The 17,356-nt window shown below is 42.3% G+C and overlaps 1 protein-coding gene across 1 annotated transcript in view; it reads right to left on the bottom strand.

Moving 5' to 3' along the window:
* Positions 1-17,356, bottom strand: part of VOPP1 (VOPP1 WW domain binding protein) — a 67,434-nt gene that overhangs the window by 23,846 nt on the left and 26,232 nt on the right. The window contains exon 2 of the mRNA XM_063325630.1: positions 473-531. Coding sequence (XP_063181700.1) covers positions 473-531 — 59 coding nt within the window. The remainder of the gene's footprint in view (positions 1-472; positions 532-17,356) is intronic.

Below are 17,356 nucleotides of genomic sequence, written 5' to 3'. Positions count from 1 at the left end.
CATCCATCGAAAGGACAGTTACACCATGGATAAAAATCATCCCAACTCCCTAAATTAAACAACAGTATCAGCACAGGGAAAACTTACTTTCAAAGCATTCTTGATATTCTGCCTGATTGCCTGCCCTCGTTCAAAACAAAGGGAGAACTGTCCTTGCATGGCTCTACTTATGTTTCCTTTCAGTGTTCTGAAATAAGAGCTGTTTAAGATCTTGCATTTTGTTTTCAATCGGAAAGGTCGCCTGGATTGAGCGGCGAAACAAGTCTGTACGCTTTTTTAAATAAGGAGAAAGGGAAAGAGATGTGACACGGGGAAGAAGGGAAAGGAAATCTTCATTTTTAAATTAGAAAAAGTCTCAGAGAAGTTATGGAAAAAGTATAATTAGCAAAAGAACAAAACTCTAAGAGCCTACAGAATCTAATTCTCTCTTGAGCACTAGAAAATGCAAAAAAGGAAAGTGATGACTACTTACATGTAATATGTAGGATATAATCCTTCAAAGTACCAGCAATGCTTTTTGGCTTCTGTACACTACAAAAGAAAGAAAAGTATGGTATTAATATTTACGTAGGACAACGTACAATTATAAACACAAGCATAAAGTATTTATAAATACTGTGACATTGAGCAATTAGTAAAGGTTTGTATTCCCAAAGATTTCCCAATCTTGATACACACAGCAACTGGGAAGTCAGTTCATGTGAATGGCGGTGTGACCTGCCAGGGTTCATATCCCTCACCAGGACTTGGTCTGTGGGGCCCCACAGCTCCCCACAATTCACGAGCAAAGCCAGTACATTCGATGCAGGCACAGCGTCCAACTGCACGTGTTCCCTGGCAGAACTGCTGTTTATTAAAAAAAACAACAGAGAACTTAAGTGACTACAACCACGATGGGCTCTTAAGAGACCTCCAAGGCATAACCAGTTTGATGACACTGTGCATATGACTACCAGTAAATTCAATAATTGCAGAGAATTATTCATCTTTCTGGAAGTCTCTGGCATGCAGAGCCAGGCTCAGAAAGGAGCAGAACGGTGAACCCATCCATCCCATCTCCTCTTCCTACAGCTTGGAAATATTTCAAGTGTTCATTAAAGTACCGGGGAAAGGAAACTGCTTTCTGCAGCCCAGGGGTATTGTTCTCTTTTGCAGATTGCCAGTGTATCCTTGTTAAGGGATGGTGACAGGCCGTTTCTCAGCGTGTGTGTGCAGGCAACGTGGGAAGCGCACATCGTTACAAGCACTGCCAGAGTACAGACAGCCGCTCAGAACAATAGCGGTGCTTAAAAAAGAAAACCAGATGTCAAGCCCAAACTCTATATACAACACATAAAATATTTCTGCGTATCCCGCTGACATCGCTAGCATAAAATGCCGTCTTCACTGCAGACATAGCTCCAGCAGCTCCACCACAAGCTGCATTATCCGATCGCACACAGCCAGGGCGTTGTGGGACATCCTCCACAGAGCAGCGAGGAATATCTTGCTGGGGTTTTAGCAACGATTCCCTCTTCTGCTCACACCTGACACCCGATGCCAGAGAGCCCTTGGCACACCGGTGGTGCTTGCATCATCCTTCATGTTCACTTGGCAGCTCACCTTTAAATAATAGCTCGTATAAGTTTATTAGCCTCCCCGAATCCCAGAATACTAAATGAATCCAGTTAAGACAAAGACAAAGTGTTTTTAGATCCCCGGCTCTCACTCCTCATGAATAAGAAAGGCTGCAAGCTCTTTAATGAGCATCTGATGAGCTAAATCACAGACAGATCAATTACAGCCCATGAAGACAAACTGCTATGGATTAAATTGTTAAGAGTGATACAGGAGATGGGGGGCAGGAGGAGAAGACGCTTTTGATGCGTGTGATCAGGCCTTTCCACTAATACAACAGGTTCACACCAGTCTTCAAGATGCACAAGCTTTAGCTTCTGTTGAAATGACCAGAGCTTTTTCCTTGGGATAAACACAACGGAAGCCTCAATCCCCTCTCAAATCGATGCCACGGTCAAGGCAGTATATGCAGGAGGACTCGTAGCTGCTGCTGGAGCAAGTGGTGTTCAAAGATCTATCTCCATATTCACCCTATTATCCCCTTCCCTCCTACACCTTCTTCAAAGCTTTCAACTTTGTAACCCTTCCTTCTGAATCTTTTCCATGAGCTTGCCATTTCCTCTTATTCTAAAATTTGAAATATGACAAGTTTCTCTTCATAACACTGTGCAAACATATATGCGTTGTAGACCCAGCAGGTCTGCCGCCAAGCCAGTAAAAAACACTGGCTCTTTGCCTTTGAAGGCTGCAGATCAGCAGGCCCTGGCTAAAATCCCGCTGCCTGCAGGTCGATCCCTTGGGAAGCCTCATTTCAGAGTGCAGCTTGGGGTGTGTACGCCGTTAAATGTTTTTCCTTCCTGCTTCTCAACCAACATGAGTCACTGTTTACCTCAATGGCCTTAAAGCCTTCGTCAGACTCAAGCATTTTAATTGATGTTTTCCCAGCAATGCTTCTGAGCACGTGGAGCCTGCATACCCTTTACAACTGTAAAGGAGGCGTTTATATTCAGCACTCATTCTGTTCATCCTCCTCCCAGTATTTTAATCCGCTTTACAAGTTCTGAAATGAGTTGGGAAGATTCCTCCTTCCCACATCTCCCAAGCTGTAAGATTTCTGTTTCTGCCTTTTAACAAATCTCTGGTTTAGACAGCCAATATGCTTACTGCAGTCACAAAAAAAGGCTCCAGCCTGGGAAAGTTTTGCAAGTAACTAGTTTACGGGGCTTAGATACCCGCATTAAAAAAATCCTTCGATGCCCAGACTTTGCTTTTATATGGGCCCTGAAACAGCAGGTAACAGTCCCAGTTCTGCCTTTTTTTTTTTACCATCACAGCACTACGAATACTGCATAGGAAAGTTGTTCAGCTCTCCTGCACGGGCATCAGGCAAACAAGCAAGCAGACCTCAAACGTGAGCAGCACAGCTGAATCCAATACACATGATATGTCAAACTAATTTACACACACAGGGTGAACCACCACAGTTCCTGCTCAGTTAAAACTCCTACCAATCTCCATGGCAACTTTACGCCAGTAAATCCTGACATAAAGCAGGTGGCTACTAACCACCACCTCTACTGCTGGTTAGCAGACCTCGCAGGAATTCACTGCTAAGAATAAGATGAAAATGTCATTGCCTCTAAGCCACTTTAGCACTCAGGTATCAGAGAGGTGAACAGGGTAGTCAAGGCACAGATTAGTTCTTCCCATCCCACGCACATCCTCTGAAGCAGGCTATGATCAGCTGTCTCTTGCCAAGATCCAAATTATTCCTCCAAGTGGTACTGGCTTCTTTGTTAAGCTGGTGGAGAGCCATACAAGCGCGAGAGGGGACATACACCATCAGCATGAGGCTCTCATCCTCACAGAGCCTTTGGAGGATGATGTCCGTGTAGTTTTTTGATACTATTAAACCCTCAAGAAACTGCAGCTGGCAGCAACTCATTGTAGTCCGCAAAACAGACACAAAAAGAAAGATTACTCATATTACTGCAATACAAAAGAACCTCAGACATCAGGGTTAGTGCCTGCTCTGCTAGCTCCTATACAAAGACAAGCTCTATCTCAGAGCTTCTAACAAGCATTTGTTCATGTCTTTAAAAAGCCACTTACATATTCACTAATAGCAGAAAAAGCATGTTTATGGTTTTTGAATCAAGGTTAGGTATGGCCCTGCTGATACTTTCAACTTTTCTAGAAGGACTTTGCACATCTTGCTTATAAAATTCCTCCTTTAACAATTTGCCACAGCTATAAAATATAAATACAGGAATACACTCGTTTTTGAAATGATGCAGGTCTAATTGGGTGTGCATATGTAATCTTTAGAGAATTAATGGTACGTGAATTAGCCAGATGCTTGAACACGTTCCTTAAGACTGAGTATTGAGAAAGAGAAAAAACACAAGACTTGTTTTTTTGTTTGTTTTTAACTAAATCAGCATGTCTTGTAGCCTGTTTTCTTTGATAGACTGCAATGTGAACTGCAAGCCATCCTTTTGTGGCCTCTAAATTCATTCAGATTTCCTTTAAAAAAGGAAACATGCTTCCTGCCACAGATTGAACTTGCAAACGTTACTGCTGCTAGTAAGAACGATGAGAAAGAGAAGTTACTAAAACATTAACCAAAGACTGCTTTTGATCACACCATAAAATAGAGAATACGAGTACATATGTATGCACACGGTGTGGGGGAAGACAGAGCAGGCAGCCTGCTCACTGAATGTCGAATGGTACTCTACAGATCATTAGTTATGCTTCGCAGGATTCGCAGAAATACTATCTCTAGCAGGAATATCCTCCACATTGCACATCATTATCTTTCAGTCCACAGGATAAGAAAAAGAAAACAGATATGATCAATTAATTACTCTTTGCAATCAAGGGAGTGGTGGATTCATGCCCAGTCCTTTTTTTGGAGGTTTGGAAATTAATAATAAAAAAGTAAAAAACAATTATAGCTCCATCTGCAGATAGTAAATACTTTCTAGTATGAGTACAGCCCATTTTTGTTACAAGTACCAATGAAAAAGGCAGCCTGCTGTGGATGGACGTGTTTGTGGAGGGCAGGGGGAGGACAATTGTTATCTGTGTGCTGAAGGGACATTCAGAACGAGTTTGTGACATCTGCTCAAAGCTAGATTCTGTAGGAGGCACAGGTCTGCTATCGATCACAAAGTCAATGAAACCCTATCAGTTATCAGCAACTGAGGGTGAGGCTCGCTCTTTTTAACCAGACAAAAAGCGAGATGCTACACACATTTTCCATTATGTATTACAGTTATAAGGATACAAATGGGTAGATTCAGAAAGAAAAAAGCAGGTATTTAACAGTGTGACCTGCCATACTGATACGACAGAAATGGCTCGTAGTATTCTGGGATGACCCACTTAGTGGCCGTTACCTCCCATTCAGCTGGGTATATGCTATATGTTAGTATGGTGCAAGTTGATCCAAATGTCATTCTTGTGGCTACAGCCTCATAGGCTATGCTAGGATTAATTCATAGATGAACAGGAAGAAAGAGTTAGAAGTATCAAAGACCTAAAGGAACAAGACCTAATCATGACTTCAGTCCAGCAGAGGGCTACTATGATGATCAAGGGACTGGAGCATCTCTCTTATGAGGAAAGGCTGAGAGACCTGGGTCTGTTTAGCCTGGAGAAAACTGAGCGGGGATCTCATCAATGCTTATAAATATCTCAAGGGCAGGTGTCAAGAGCATGGGGCCAGACTCTTTTCAGCGACAGGACAAGGGACAATGAGCACAAGCTAGAACACAGGAAATTCCGCCTGAACATAAGGAAAAAAAACTTCTTTACTTTGAGTGTCACAGAGCACTGGAACATGCTGCCCAGAGAGGTTGTGGAATCTCCTTCTCTGGAGTTATTCAAAACCTACCTGGATGCGTTCCTCTCCAGGCTGCTCTAGGTGAACCTGCTTTGGCAGGGGGGTGGACTAGATGATGGGTGAAGGTCCTTTCCAACCCCTACCATTCTGTGATTCTGCAATTTCTGAGCATCACACAATCCTATTCCAACATACACCAAGAACTCTGTATTCCACACAGCTAGATCAAACTAGTAACTGAGGAAATTGGAAGGACAACACCTTTCTGACCATATTGCTCCACAGCATGAGAAAAACAACTGGCTACGCCTGCTGCCTTTGTTACAGAAGGCCTCTTGCAAAACTCACATGCTCAAACCTCTTCCAGTTTTAATGGTACCCGGCAAGCACTTGATGCAGCCCAGACAAAAGGATGGGACAGTCTACAGTGCAACTCCAGATTAAGTAATCAGTTCCAGAAGGCACATCATTGGCTAGGTATCACAATGTTTTATAGGATCTGACCTTTAAAATTGTATCAGTTTTCAGAACACTATCAATTTCAGTGCCTAGACAAGAGCTGAAAGCATTATGATATACAAGCTGCTCATTAGATATGGTGCGCTGAAATCGGGACTTCTGCATGCTGCAAGTTTGAAAGATTGGATTTGCAGAGACAAGAATATGAGCATACTGCTCTTCCATAGCAAAGAAAAGGGCAAAATATCATCCATTAGAGTTAAGAGACAACATATACTGAAACTGAAAATTGGAGCCTAAGGGTGAAAAGAGTTTACTACAGAAAATACATTTTGCTTTATTCTTGCCTGAATCCATCAAAATTCATCCCAATTTCTTCCCTGGTGATGCTAACAGCTGAGGCTAAAAGTGGCCCATCTCCAAACTGTTCTAAGAAACTGAGCTTGCAAGCCATGTTACCAGTGATTTCAACAAATACTCTTGTCACTAAAGAGAGGAGCAACTCTTACTAAAAACCAGAATTATGTTAAGATATTTTCATTTCCCATGGTAATGAGGAAACAGCAGGAAACTCTTGTGTACTAGGATGCTGATCTTCCCCTGTAACAGTAAACAGAATACTATTCCAGATATAGAATTGTTTCATCAAGGCCAAGATCAAAGTCATATAACTCAGAGTATAAAGAATGATTTTCATATATTTCAGAAGGAGTTGCTTCTGGCCAGTCTTTCTGGCTGTTCTCTAAGAAAAAAAAGGAAATATCTCCCCTATAGGATTCTTAAAAGCAGCAACTTTTCCACCTTGAATTAATCAGTCTGTGTTTTGCAGCAGTAAAAAATTTCAACAAAAGCAGCTAATTCTTATTAGTTCTTCTAGTACTCAGAGCACATGCATTAATCATGATATTTTTATTTAGAATTAATGTGGGTTTAGCATTAGATAGCCTCCCATCACAAAGCATTACTTTACATTTAGATCTATTAACCTTTCCCACAAAAGAAATACAAATATCCCTTCCACGCAACTTCATTTCAGGAGCTTGAACGAATTTTTTTTTTCTCGTTATGCGGCAAATTGCAAATGCACTTCAGTCCTAGAACGATACAATTTCAATTGAATACAACCCTTTCATCAGTCTCCGTTGCGAAGGGGGGGTGGGGAAGGAAGAATAAAAGGGAAAGCAAGAGACCCTCATTTTTCGGAGCCCCCACTAAGGAAGACTCGGGGCGGCCTCAGCACCGCGGACAGCGCCCTCCCACCGCGCTCGGTGTGCGGAGCCGCTGCCCGCGCTCTCCGTCCACCCGCCGCGATGTAAAGAGCTTCCGTGCCATAAATCGCCTATATAAGGCCTCACCCATATACGTCACCTCGCTCAGCTCCCCTGTGCGCGCAGCAGTCGCACCTACTAAGTAGCTCGCGGCATACGTGAGCGCTGATATGAGAAATTAATAACAATGACTGGCTACCTTGGATGGCACAACCGTATTCAATCTTCAAAATGTTTGGGAAGCCATAGTTATGACAGTTATTGTTAAGTGAAATATACAACTTGGATCTATGTCAGAATGTCAAGCCAGATGCTTATGAAAGCGCCAAGAGATCCTCAACACCAGAGAAGATTATGACTTGTTTTACATTCTTATTTCTACACTCGTGAACTCAACAACATTTGTACAAACATAAAAGCTGGGGGCTTTTAAACCTTCCTGGGGGAACTGACCTTACACTGAAAGTTCTAATGGCAGATCTGCAAGAAAGCATGCGGCATGCCACATATTGAAAGCATTTTCACCCAAGAAAAGCAGAAAAGATTCAACATTCCACTGGAGTCTACGCAGCTTCAAGGGGGTAGCAGTAGTCTTTTTCGTTTCAACTGGAAGGAAACAGATGTCATGTTTTCCCCAACTCTGCCAGAAGCGGTTGATCTATTCCAAATGGTACTGGGCAGGTTCCACAGCTCCAAAATTGAACTTAGCTTCTGCAATTATTCTGCTTCCTTTTATATGTGTATGAGAAATAAAAGCAAGGTTATTATTTGCATTCTTTACTACAGAGTAAGTCGTAAGTCACCTTATGAAACAACCCATAAAGTAAGGTGTGTGGGGGGAAGGAATCGTTCGTCAGAAATTGAAAGGAAGACCATGCCAAGAGTGAGGATATTCACTACTTTCACGCTCAGTCTTTTCAAAATTGAAACAAAACAAATACCAGTTTTTACAGATAAAAGGATTTGGTAATACAAAGGTTTTACTTTTAAGCCTCTGATGAACATAGGTAACGCTTTCAGTGTCACCATCAAGACAGATACCACGCTTGCTTTCCTGTGACTAAGAACTGGAAGCTTGGTTCATCTCCAGTCCTAACCCTAGGTAGGCACTTACTCCTCACAGGAACCGATACTATCTAGAGTACTATTAAGAGCAAAGACTAGATTTGGGTATCCCCTATTTTTAGCTAAAGCCGTGACAGCATTCACTTTCTCTAGTTCACGCTGAACTGGCAGATTTCCCCCTTTCCTATGTACATTTCATTCTTCCACTTTACCATCCCAAGAATGAAAACAGTCTTTAAATTACCTAGTACTTAAATCCTCAGGGGCTGCCTTTCATCTCCCATAATAATGAAACCAAAGCAAAGAAAGACTGAGCAAAGGAAGATGGATTCAGAACTCAATTTTCTCAGTCATTCGCAACGCGGACAAGATAGAGCCAGTAACAGCATTGTGCTACAGATGTAAGTTAGTCAGGCTATGACAGTCCATCAAAGCCTGCAGGAGGACAGATTTCTTTGATGGTCGCCAGGACTCAGGGCAGTTGCTTTGGGAGTTCCCGGGCTTTGTTCTGTTGATGTTATGCATCCCCCACGCGCTCATTTGTTCCACAGAGAGAGCGCGAAAAAGCTGACAGGACTGAGCGCAGCTGCATAATCACAGCAACTCTTGCTCCCCTCCCTACTACCCTTATTTTTCATTCTTGACATTTAATCCAATGATGCACACCTTCCTTGGATTCTTTTTATGAGGAGTCATTGGAATACCAAATATTTGTTTATTCAACTACGACATTTTCCTTCTCAGTTTTCTGAGATATTTATTCCAGAACTGCAAAAATCTTTTGTGTTTTGAAGTCCTGAAAACATCTGTAACACCAAAGGCAGCAACTCCTCAGTCACAAGAAACAAGATGCAGAGTCCTTGACCAATCACACACCCAGTGCAGGGAACAAAAGAAATCGATAATCATGAAATATCATCTAAGTGCTGTTGCCCTGTAAGGTATGCAGGGCCAAGGCAAGTTCTCACCTTCAAGAGCTTATTCTAGAAACCCATCATGGTTAGTGTTAGATTGTTGTTAGGAGCATCTGTTCATTCTAAATCAGACTACACACATCACGTGTGTATTAAACAAGTGAGCATCTGAATATAGTGGAGATTAAAGAGGTTACCTTGGAAACATTCTGATATTTGAGAAGCAGTTTCTAAAAAAACCCCGGCAAATCAGAATCCGGATACTTCTCAAAGAAGTATCTACTTCAACACTTTGCTGGGGGGAAGCTTTGTTCTTGGTCAACTTCCATCTGCTTAACAGCGAATTAATTGTCAGATGCTTACCTACGGATACTTCCATTAACAGCCATCATTACTATGTCATTCACATCCTCACAAGGCATCTCAATCTCTCAAGGGAAAAGCATAGATGTATAATTTATGGTACAGGTCCAATCTGGTTTAACGACCACACTGGGACTGGAGAAACAGTTCTAAAGAAAACTTCAGTTCATTTGGTCCAGCTACATTAGACTAACTACCTTGAAGTAAACACCGAAACTCACACAGTAACACAGCAAAGGTGAATGTGGTCTGGTCTGCAAGGCTAGCTCATTGAACAGGCTCGCGTTACTGTGAATATTAGAATGCCAAAATACAATCACCTCCATGTTGCAGTCCAGAAAACCCCTTGCTTTGGGACTCAGTTCCTGGAACACTGTAAGGAGTTTATGTGTTTGGGTTCATCCGGGCTAATAATCAGGTTTTTCTGTTCTTGCACACAGTCTATTAAAGTTTCTACTGACTGGCAGCAAACACATATCTTTCTCAGGCCAAAACTCTCCTCAAACAAAGAAACAGCAGAAGAGTTTGACCAAGTGTAATTTGTATTTGTTTAACAAGTCAATTCAAGCTTTCAGGGAGATGCTCTGATGTGGCTTTTGGGCTGACACTCACCAGGTAGACATCGATGCCTTTTAAAATAAACTAAAAACCTAAACTCATTCCTACTGGGACACTCCAATAGCCTGCCAGAGTAATAGCATATGATTACTAAATTCCAGTGAGACGAATCCAACAGCTGCACCTCACAACTACTCATTTGAGCAGGAAGAAATAGTAAGCATTTGTCCTTGGATTATTTCCCATGAAAGGACTAGAATAGCAAATATATAGTCAACCCTTTCTGGCAAGTAATGATGCCTACTAATGGCAAAGCATTTTTCCAAATGAAGTAACTTCCTACATAAGACCATAACATTTGTTTTTCTTCTATTAGGAGCTTGAATGTACCTAAACAATAATCTCCAGTGCCCCAGTTTGTCAAATTTCAACATAATCCAGTAAAAGCATTGACAAAACCCTTCATTTAAATCAAAAGCATACTGGCATTTTTCTAAAAGGATCTTTTCCTCGGTTTGAGTGATCACCTGAGTTTTTCCATATTTAAAATACCTTCCTGGAAGGAGAAGAAAAGAACAAGTAAAAGAGAAAGAAGGATCTTCTGCTGGTTCCAAAAATTACTGTCTAGATGGAGATACTGGATACATATAACCAGACAAATTCAAATAATCTCTTGGTATAGCAGCCATTTCTTGGCTCCTACTCCTTTTTACCCCTCAAACCACCCACTTCACAACGTGATGAAGGACATCCTGAATGTGGATAGCTTTTTACATGCCTCTCTTTACAAGACAGCTTCCTCAATCGGTGCCTGCTCCTTGCCCAAGCATCCGTCCATGTATGTGAATTTTCCTGGGACCCCGCCAAGCCTTTAGCTTTCTCTATTAAGAATTACAATGCAAGTTTCCTAGCCATCACTGCTGGACCTCTAGTTATTGCTCTTGTGGTCTGTGGTTCATCATGTTACATCTGCTTCATTCTTGCCTGCAGATGATAGATCATATTCAAGTATATAGAAGTTACTTGAGAAGACACACAAAAGAGTCAGGATGCTGCAATGAACTCTGCTCTTCGCTTTGACACAGACTACACAGGCATCACAAATCTCTTCACTAAGGTTATTTCCTCCCAAAGAATATCTGAGGTTACCTCAGGGACGTTCTGCAACTGAGAACTGCAAGAGTGAGATGAGGTATAAATGAAACATTTGCTCTCCATTAACACGTGGTCTACACTCCAAAAAAGCTCAAGAACCCTGCCTGGATTTATTGCTATGGATGGATAATAACATGAGATATAGCCATAAATGTTTAATTTATAAACCTAGCAGCTAGAAAATCACTCAACTAGACTGAAAGCGCTGAGGATTTTAATAGTGCCTGCCTACATTAACAGATGGAAATAGCACCGATAGCTCAGAAACAAGCACAGATGCACTCGCATATTTGGTCAGCATTGACAACATCGCTTAAATCGAACTTTCAGAGAAAATTCAAATGCAATGCAAGCAGTGGGCAACTGCAGAGTTATCAAGGGCACTGCTTCTGCTTCCACAGGACACTGCTTGGCTTGCTGCCCCTCTCTTCACAGGTGTGCCAGATGCTCTTTCAAGCACTATAGGGTTCATTCCAGAGGGAAGACAGCACCCCAGAACAAAGGCAACTAAAGCAGCATCACAGTTCCTACATTTTTCCGGGGCAGTTCTGTGCAGCCAAAGGACCCTTTAGACTGCAACCACAAACGTCAACTCAGGGTTGGGAGAATGAAGTGGAATAGGAGTAGCAAGAGAACAATGTGTCAAAGACAACTGGCAAGATGAGAAGTGGAATAAAATTTGAGGCTAATTCTTCTTTCACCAGGGTGTACGCTAGCTGGAGCTAGGGGGTAAGTAGTAAAGCATTAAACTCCATCATGCTGGAGTCATCTCCCATGACCCCACAGGATGTGGATTATCCAGAAGGACATCAGGCCTCTGTAAGGTCACCTCCCCTCCTCCCTTGTGCTCCTCAGAAACAAAACCATCAGGCAGCAGAAGCAGCTAACTGGAATAAATGGCACTAACTCTGAGCCACAGTCAAGGCTTCTTCACAGCACTTTTCCAAACAGGCTTCAGAGATCACAAACCAACAGGGTGCAAGCCAAAGAAATCACAGAGGCAGACTCTGAATGACAGGCCACCATAGAGGAAGGGTATTGGTGAGGGCACAACTCCATTGGCTTTGTCATCTTTATACTGCAAACGGATGGCTGGTGCACCTCTCCTTCATGCAAGGCAGCAGCTCCCATTTTCCACCTACAACTGAGTTTCAACCCCAGAGGCCTTTCTGACACAGAAGCATGACACCATGAACCCCACCCAAACACCAAACCCTTTGTTTTGTAGTGTGTTTAGCCTCTAATCTGGGAAAGGAAAAGCCTGGCACCTCACCATTGAGAAGCTGCTCACCCTTGGCTCACGCTTGCCATGACATGGTTTTTTTTCAATGAGAAGATGAAAACTTCTAATAGTTCAAATGCAGTGGTGCCAACTCATGTCAATAAAGCAATGTTTCTCTGTAGCAGCAGCAATCTTTAAGCCAGTTTGCAGACTTCCAAATCAGACATAAGGTACCAAATAAAGCCTCAGTCCTTCAAATATGTGAATAGGACTCCATATACAAAGAGGACCCTGTGTTACTATTCACAGTAGTGAAGTTAGGCACGTGCACAAGTGTTAGGGGGAATGGGTTTGGCTTTGCCTGTAAAGTTTTAGGTTACTGAGTAAGAACAGCAAACCACCTCCCTTATTCATTTCCACTCAAATCCAGAAATATACCAATTTTAAAGGAATGGCTATGAATTCTCCCAGTGGTACACATTTTTCTAAAACAACATCCAGCCTAAGGAATGGATGTCTTGCCGTGAGTTGGGTCACATAAAAAGACAAAAAAATCGGACCACTTCTCTCCTCAGTTAAAGAAAAAAAATCCTTCTTGCTAAATTTCTTTTCAAATAAACAAACAATGCACTTAAGTCTGGTTCCTACAGCTGCTCAACGGCAAGGCTTCTAAGGAGCATCTTCTACTTTCAGAAAGGGTAATGCTTCAGGGTGGACTTCCTCTCACTCACTCCTGCATTCATCAAGCATTTAGTCAGAATATTAAAAAGGCCACAGATTAAGCGAAAACCTCATTTTCCCCCTCAGCGACCCTTTCAGCTGCTGTTTCTTGCTATGTTCCAAACATCAAGGCAACATCCTAACTCCTTATGAATGATATTAATTCCAGGTGCTTCAAAAAGCACCACCAACTAATGCTGTGATATCCGTTCTCCCCTAGCATCACCTCCCCATCTCCCCTCGGCACCCGCAGAGCTGCCTGGTGCTGCAGGGAAAGGAGCAGAGCAGGAGCCTGAACTCCTTTGGTACCAGGGCAAGATGCTAATTCACAGAGCCACACTGACCTTTTGCTTTAAAGCATGGGCTCTGCCTCATCATTCCTGACGCATGATCATGCAACTTCTGGGAAGAAATTCGAGTCACTGGACTATTACTGGATACTTAAGAAATCCTGTTTTACAATCATCCTCTTAAGCTTTCAAAGCTTGATTTTAGGGCCTCATCCAAAGACCGCTAAATGGAGTGGCTGCCATGGATTTTGGCTTATATCTATGGCTAGTAACATAAAACATAAATATAATAGAAAATTGCTTTGCTGCCACCAACCTTTATGAAAGGTTAAAACAGATGCTACTAAAAGTAGGACTTTTAAAGGAGAGGGCTGACCATGGAAGGTGCTGGTTACCTCACCATGTGCCGAGGTGCCACTAAAACCCCCAGAAAGTCATACCAGCAACCAGACTAAGGGGCCCACGTAATACTGAATAAACTGCTAGGTTGCTCTTGGTACTATTTGTTTTATGGATGCTTTTGTTCAGCGGGGTCTTTTTTTAATTAAAAACAAAAAGTCAGCCTCTTGGGGGATCTATTTTCCTTTCCTCTTCTGACTTCAGCACAAACACACTAGAAAAATTATAGCCACAGTACAAATAAAAATAGCTGAAGAACTTACAGCTGTTGTTAATTTCCCAAGTATTCAACATTGCCCATTTAACGATGGAACAATATGCTCCAGTTTCAGTCCTGGCACAAGGCTATCTGAGCGGGAGGCAGATATTTTAGTTCATGCAAATGCCAAAGGCAAGTCAACGACTACAGCAAGCACAGAAAGGGCAGGAGGACAACATGATGTAGACCGCTGGACATCCACACCAAACACTTCCTCCTGCCTTTTCTTTCTCATTTAAAGTCATTAGTCAACTCACCAGCTGATTAGTAAGTCTGCAAGCCTGATATAACACATACAGCAGGAAAAAAGCGTGCTTAATAAAAATTCATGAAGTGGAAAACATTTTTACAGCTGAAGAGCTGGTTTTTCTTTCTATTTTAAGTATTGAGTGTTTCTGGTGTGAAATGCATTACATAGGGAGGTTCCACTTGCTTTTCTCCCAAATAAAGTCTTTAACCAACTTGTCTATAGTTTGTATTTCTCTAGTTTAATACAGAACAAAATAATAAAGCACTTGGTATTTGTAGGGAACAGAAGTGAAACAAAACATGCCTCAAGTCTGGCAAGGAGAATCTAAAAACACATCTAAAAACTAAAAATGCTTTTGAAGCACTAAAGTCAGATGCAGAAGAAATGCTTATTTAGTTACATCTCTTGCAGCTCTGCCTTCAGTATATTCTCGTGCTTACCCGCACACAAACTAGACTGAGCAGAATTAGTAGAGAGACAATGCTTGTAAATTCACACGCAACATCCATGAGTAGCAATGAAGTACAAAAGAAAAATTAAGGCTTAGGTACAGGAGTAAAATTCAAAGGCTCAGAAGTGACAGGGAAATTAGGAAACTGTTGATTATAATTGGAAATACAGAGGTTCTACCTCTGTTGTGCTGCATTTGCCTCATTCACATGCATAAAGGCACAGTTAGAGGTCATAAAGCTGGAGCATTCAGCAGGTAATATTTAGTGAAAAAAGTTCTGTTCTCTTCTTAAGGGCCCACTGGCAGAGCAAAATTTAAAACACAAGTAACAGTTTTAAAGGGGGTGGGTGGGAAGGGAAGAAATTTTTAAAAAAATAAATAATAAAATCTAAGTTTGCAACATTGCCAAGATTCCTCTGTTATGCTCAGATACAGTTTTAATCTACTCCAGGGAGAGAGAAAGGAAAAAACAAAAAAGAAAGAAAGAAAAAAAAAAAGGCCTTAAGGCCCTAACAACCCAGCCTTTGGTTAAGATTTCACTTCCCCGCTGCTGGCCAAGGCAAGCGGCACTGCCCCTCCTTATGAAAGCAAAGTCTCAATCCAACACTCAACAGATCAGAGACTCTGGTTCGGATCTCTCTACAACATCAAACAAACTGCCTGGTGAACATGATTGAGGTGGTGAAGAAGATGGGTTGGTTGGGTTGAAAACCAGCCGTAAAGAACAGTTTCACACACGGCCCCATGCCTTCCTGCGGGTAAAGCACAGGATGAGTTTAAATCAAGGGTGAGCAATGGCACAGATGTGGGAAAGCGTGCCTCTTCTGAGCACCTAAGGGCAGGCAGCACCAACAGCACCACCACCACTATGCTCCTGCCCTCAGCCTGGGGTGGAGAAGAGCAGCCAAGTGGATCTGGGTGAATCTTCTGCAAAAGGACAAAGCAATGGCGAAAGCCATGGAGAGCCTGCTGGAGGCAGCTCAGTCTCCAGCTGTTCCTCAGGCTTTTGGGCTCTCCCTGACCTCATCCTGCTCATAGAGGGTGCCTTGGGTCCTTCCTGCTCCCTTCCTCCTGCTGTTTAGCAGGGCAAAGCCATATCCCAGTGGTGTCTACGGAGACAGCAGTAATACAGATGAACTCGTTATTCGTGTTAAATTAATTCTTCTGGCTGTGTGTAGCTTGCTCCCCACATGCATGTCTGTTCCCATGACAGAAAATGCTTGTGCAATTAGGTCACATCATGGGACAATACATATATCGAGGCATGCAGGCACCTATCCAGCCAGGTAAAGACCTATGGGCTATATATAGTCCCCAGTGCTAAAAGACTAGGCCTTCACGATTTGAAGCAGATGTGGCTGCTACTCAGCACTCTTAGACAGGATCCATTCAGTGCTTATTTCTCCGAGAAGATACTGGCTAGCTGAAGTATTTCATTTTCTCTCCAAAGAAAGAAACCAGACCATAGAAGTGATTTTATTCAGCTTTTATATTTAGTATTAGAGCTACCAGTAATGTAAGTACACGCTTGTGCCACAAGTGCAATTACAGAACTAGGTAAAATGAGACAAACAAGAAAAAGAGAGGAAAGATCTCTACAAAAGGCGAATCGCACACCTGGCATCACAGCAACGCTCCTGCATGCACTGCAACATGAAGGTGATGCATGGAAGGGGTGAAATGAGACCCTCGTCATCGCTGAGCTCCTACAACCCAGTTAATACAGAGAACTTAGCTGGTATTACACCAATACAAACAGACCTTACACACACACTAGCAGGCAGTATCTGCATCCATCTGGACTAGCTTATGTCCCATCAGTGGCACGTGCATGACAGTTTGGAAACCTTTACACTAGAGGATGTTCTTCACAATTCAAGCCTAGTCCAGCTAGCAGCTTTCAGTGAGACTTCAGGGCTTGCAACTATACTACCAGGTAACGCAACTAAAGGGCTGACTATGTTTTCCTTTCAGTATTAGGGAGAGGAGGGGAGAGAAAAAGAAAAAACCCCCACCACAAAGCTGTTTTACCACGGCCTCATGTTCACAAAGTGTTTTGCAGGGGGAAAAAAACAAAAAAAAAAAACCCTACATCTAAAACAACTACATCTGTGAGGTGACTTGATGACTTCTTCCAGGCACATCCATGTGGACCACTCTTGGATAGTACAACATTCAGTTAAATAAGAAGAAAGGAAACATAATCAGGAGAAAGTCTTCACTTTGAAACAGAAATTAGTAGGGCTTTGCAGTGGGACGCCGTTGGAGTTCTTTACACAGTATGTTTTTGTGTTGACTTTTTATAACTCTATTCGAAGAGAATGAAACGTCAAACTTTTCTGTCTGCAACCATCAGGCTACAAAGCTCCCTGTTCATTCGCTATGAAAGTAATCATAACCCCTTGATTTTAGCTGCTGATCTTGGCAGAGTGGGAAAAGAAGATCACCAACCTGAGACTTACAACTAAATGGCAAAGATTACCAAAAATAACAACCTCACAAAGCACCGAGAGTCTAAGGATGATAATTTGGAACTTCTTTTCCTATTTCAGATCATCTCTAGAAAAAAATGAAAC

Source organism: Chroicocephalus ridibundus, chromosome 2 (genome assembly GCF_963924245.1).
Source record: "Chroicocephalus ridibundus chromosome 2, bChrRid1.1, whole genome shotgun sequence".
In the NCBI taxonomy this organism is placed as follows: domain Eukaryota; kingdom Metazoa; phylum Chordata; class Aves; order Charadriiformes; family Laridae; genus Chroicocephalus; species Chroicocephalus ridibundus.
The sequence above is the reverse complement of the archived record's forward strand: the minus strand, read 5'-3'. Positions and strand labels throughout refer to the sequence as shown.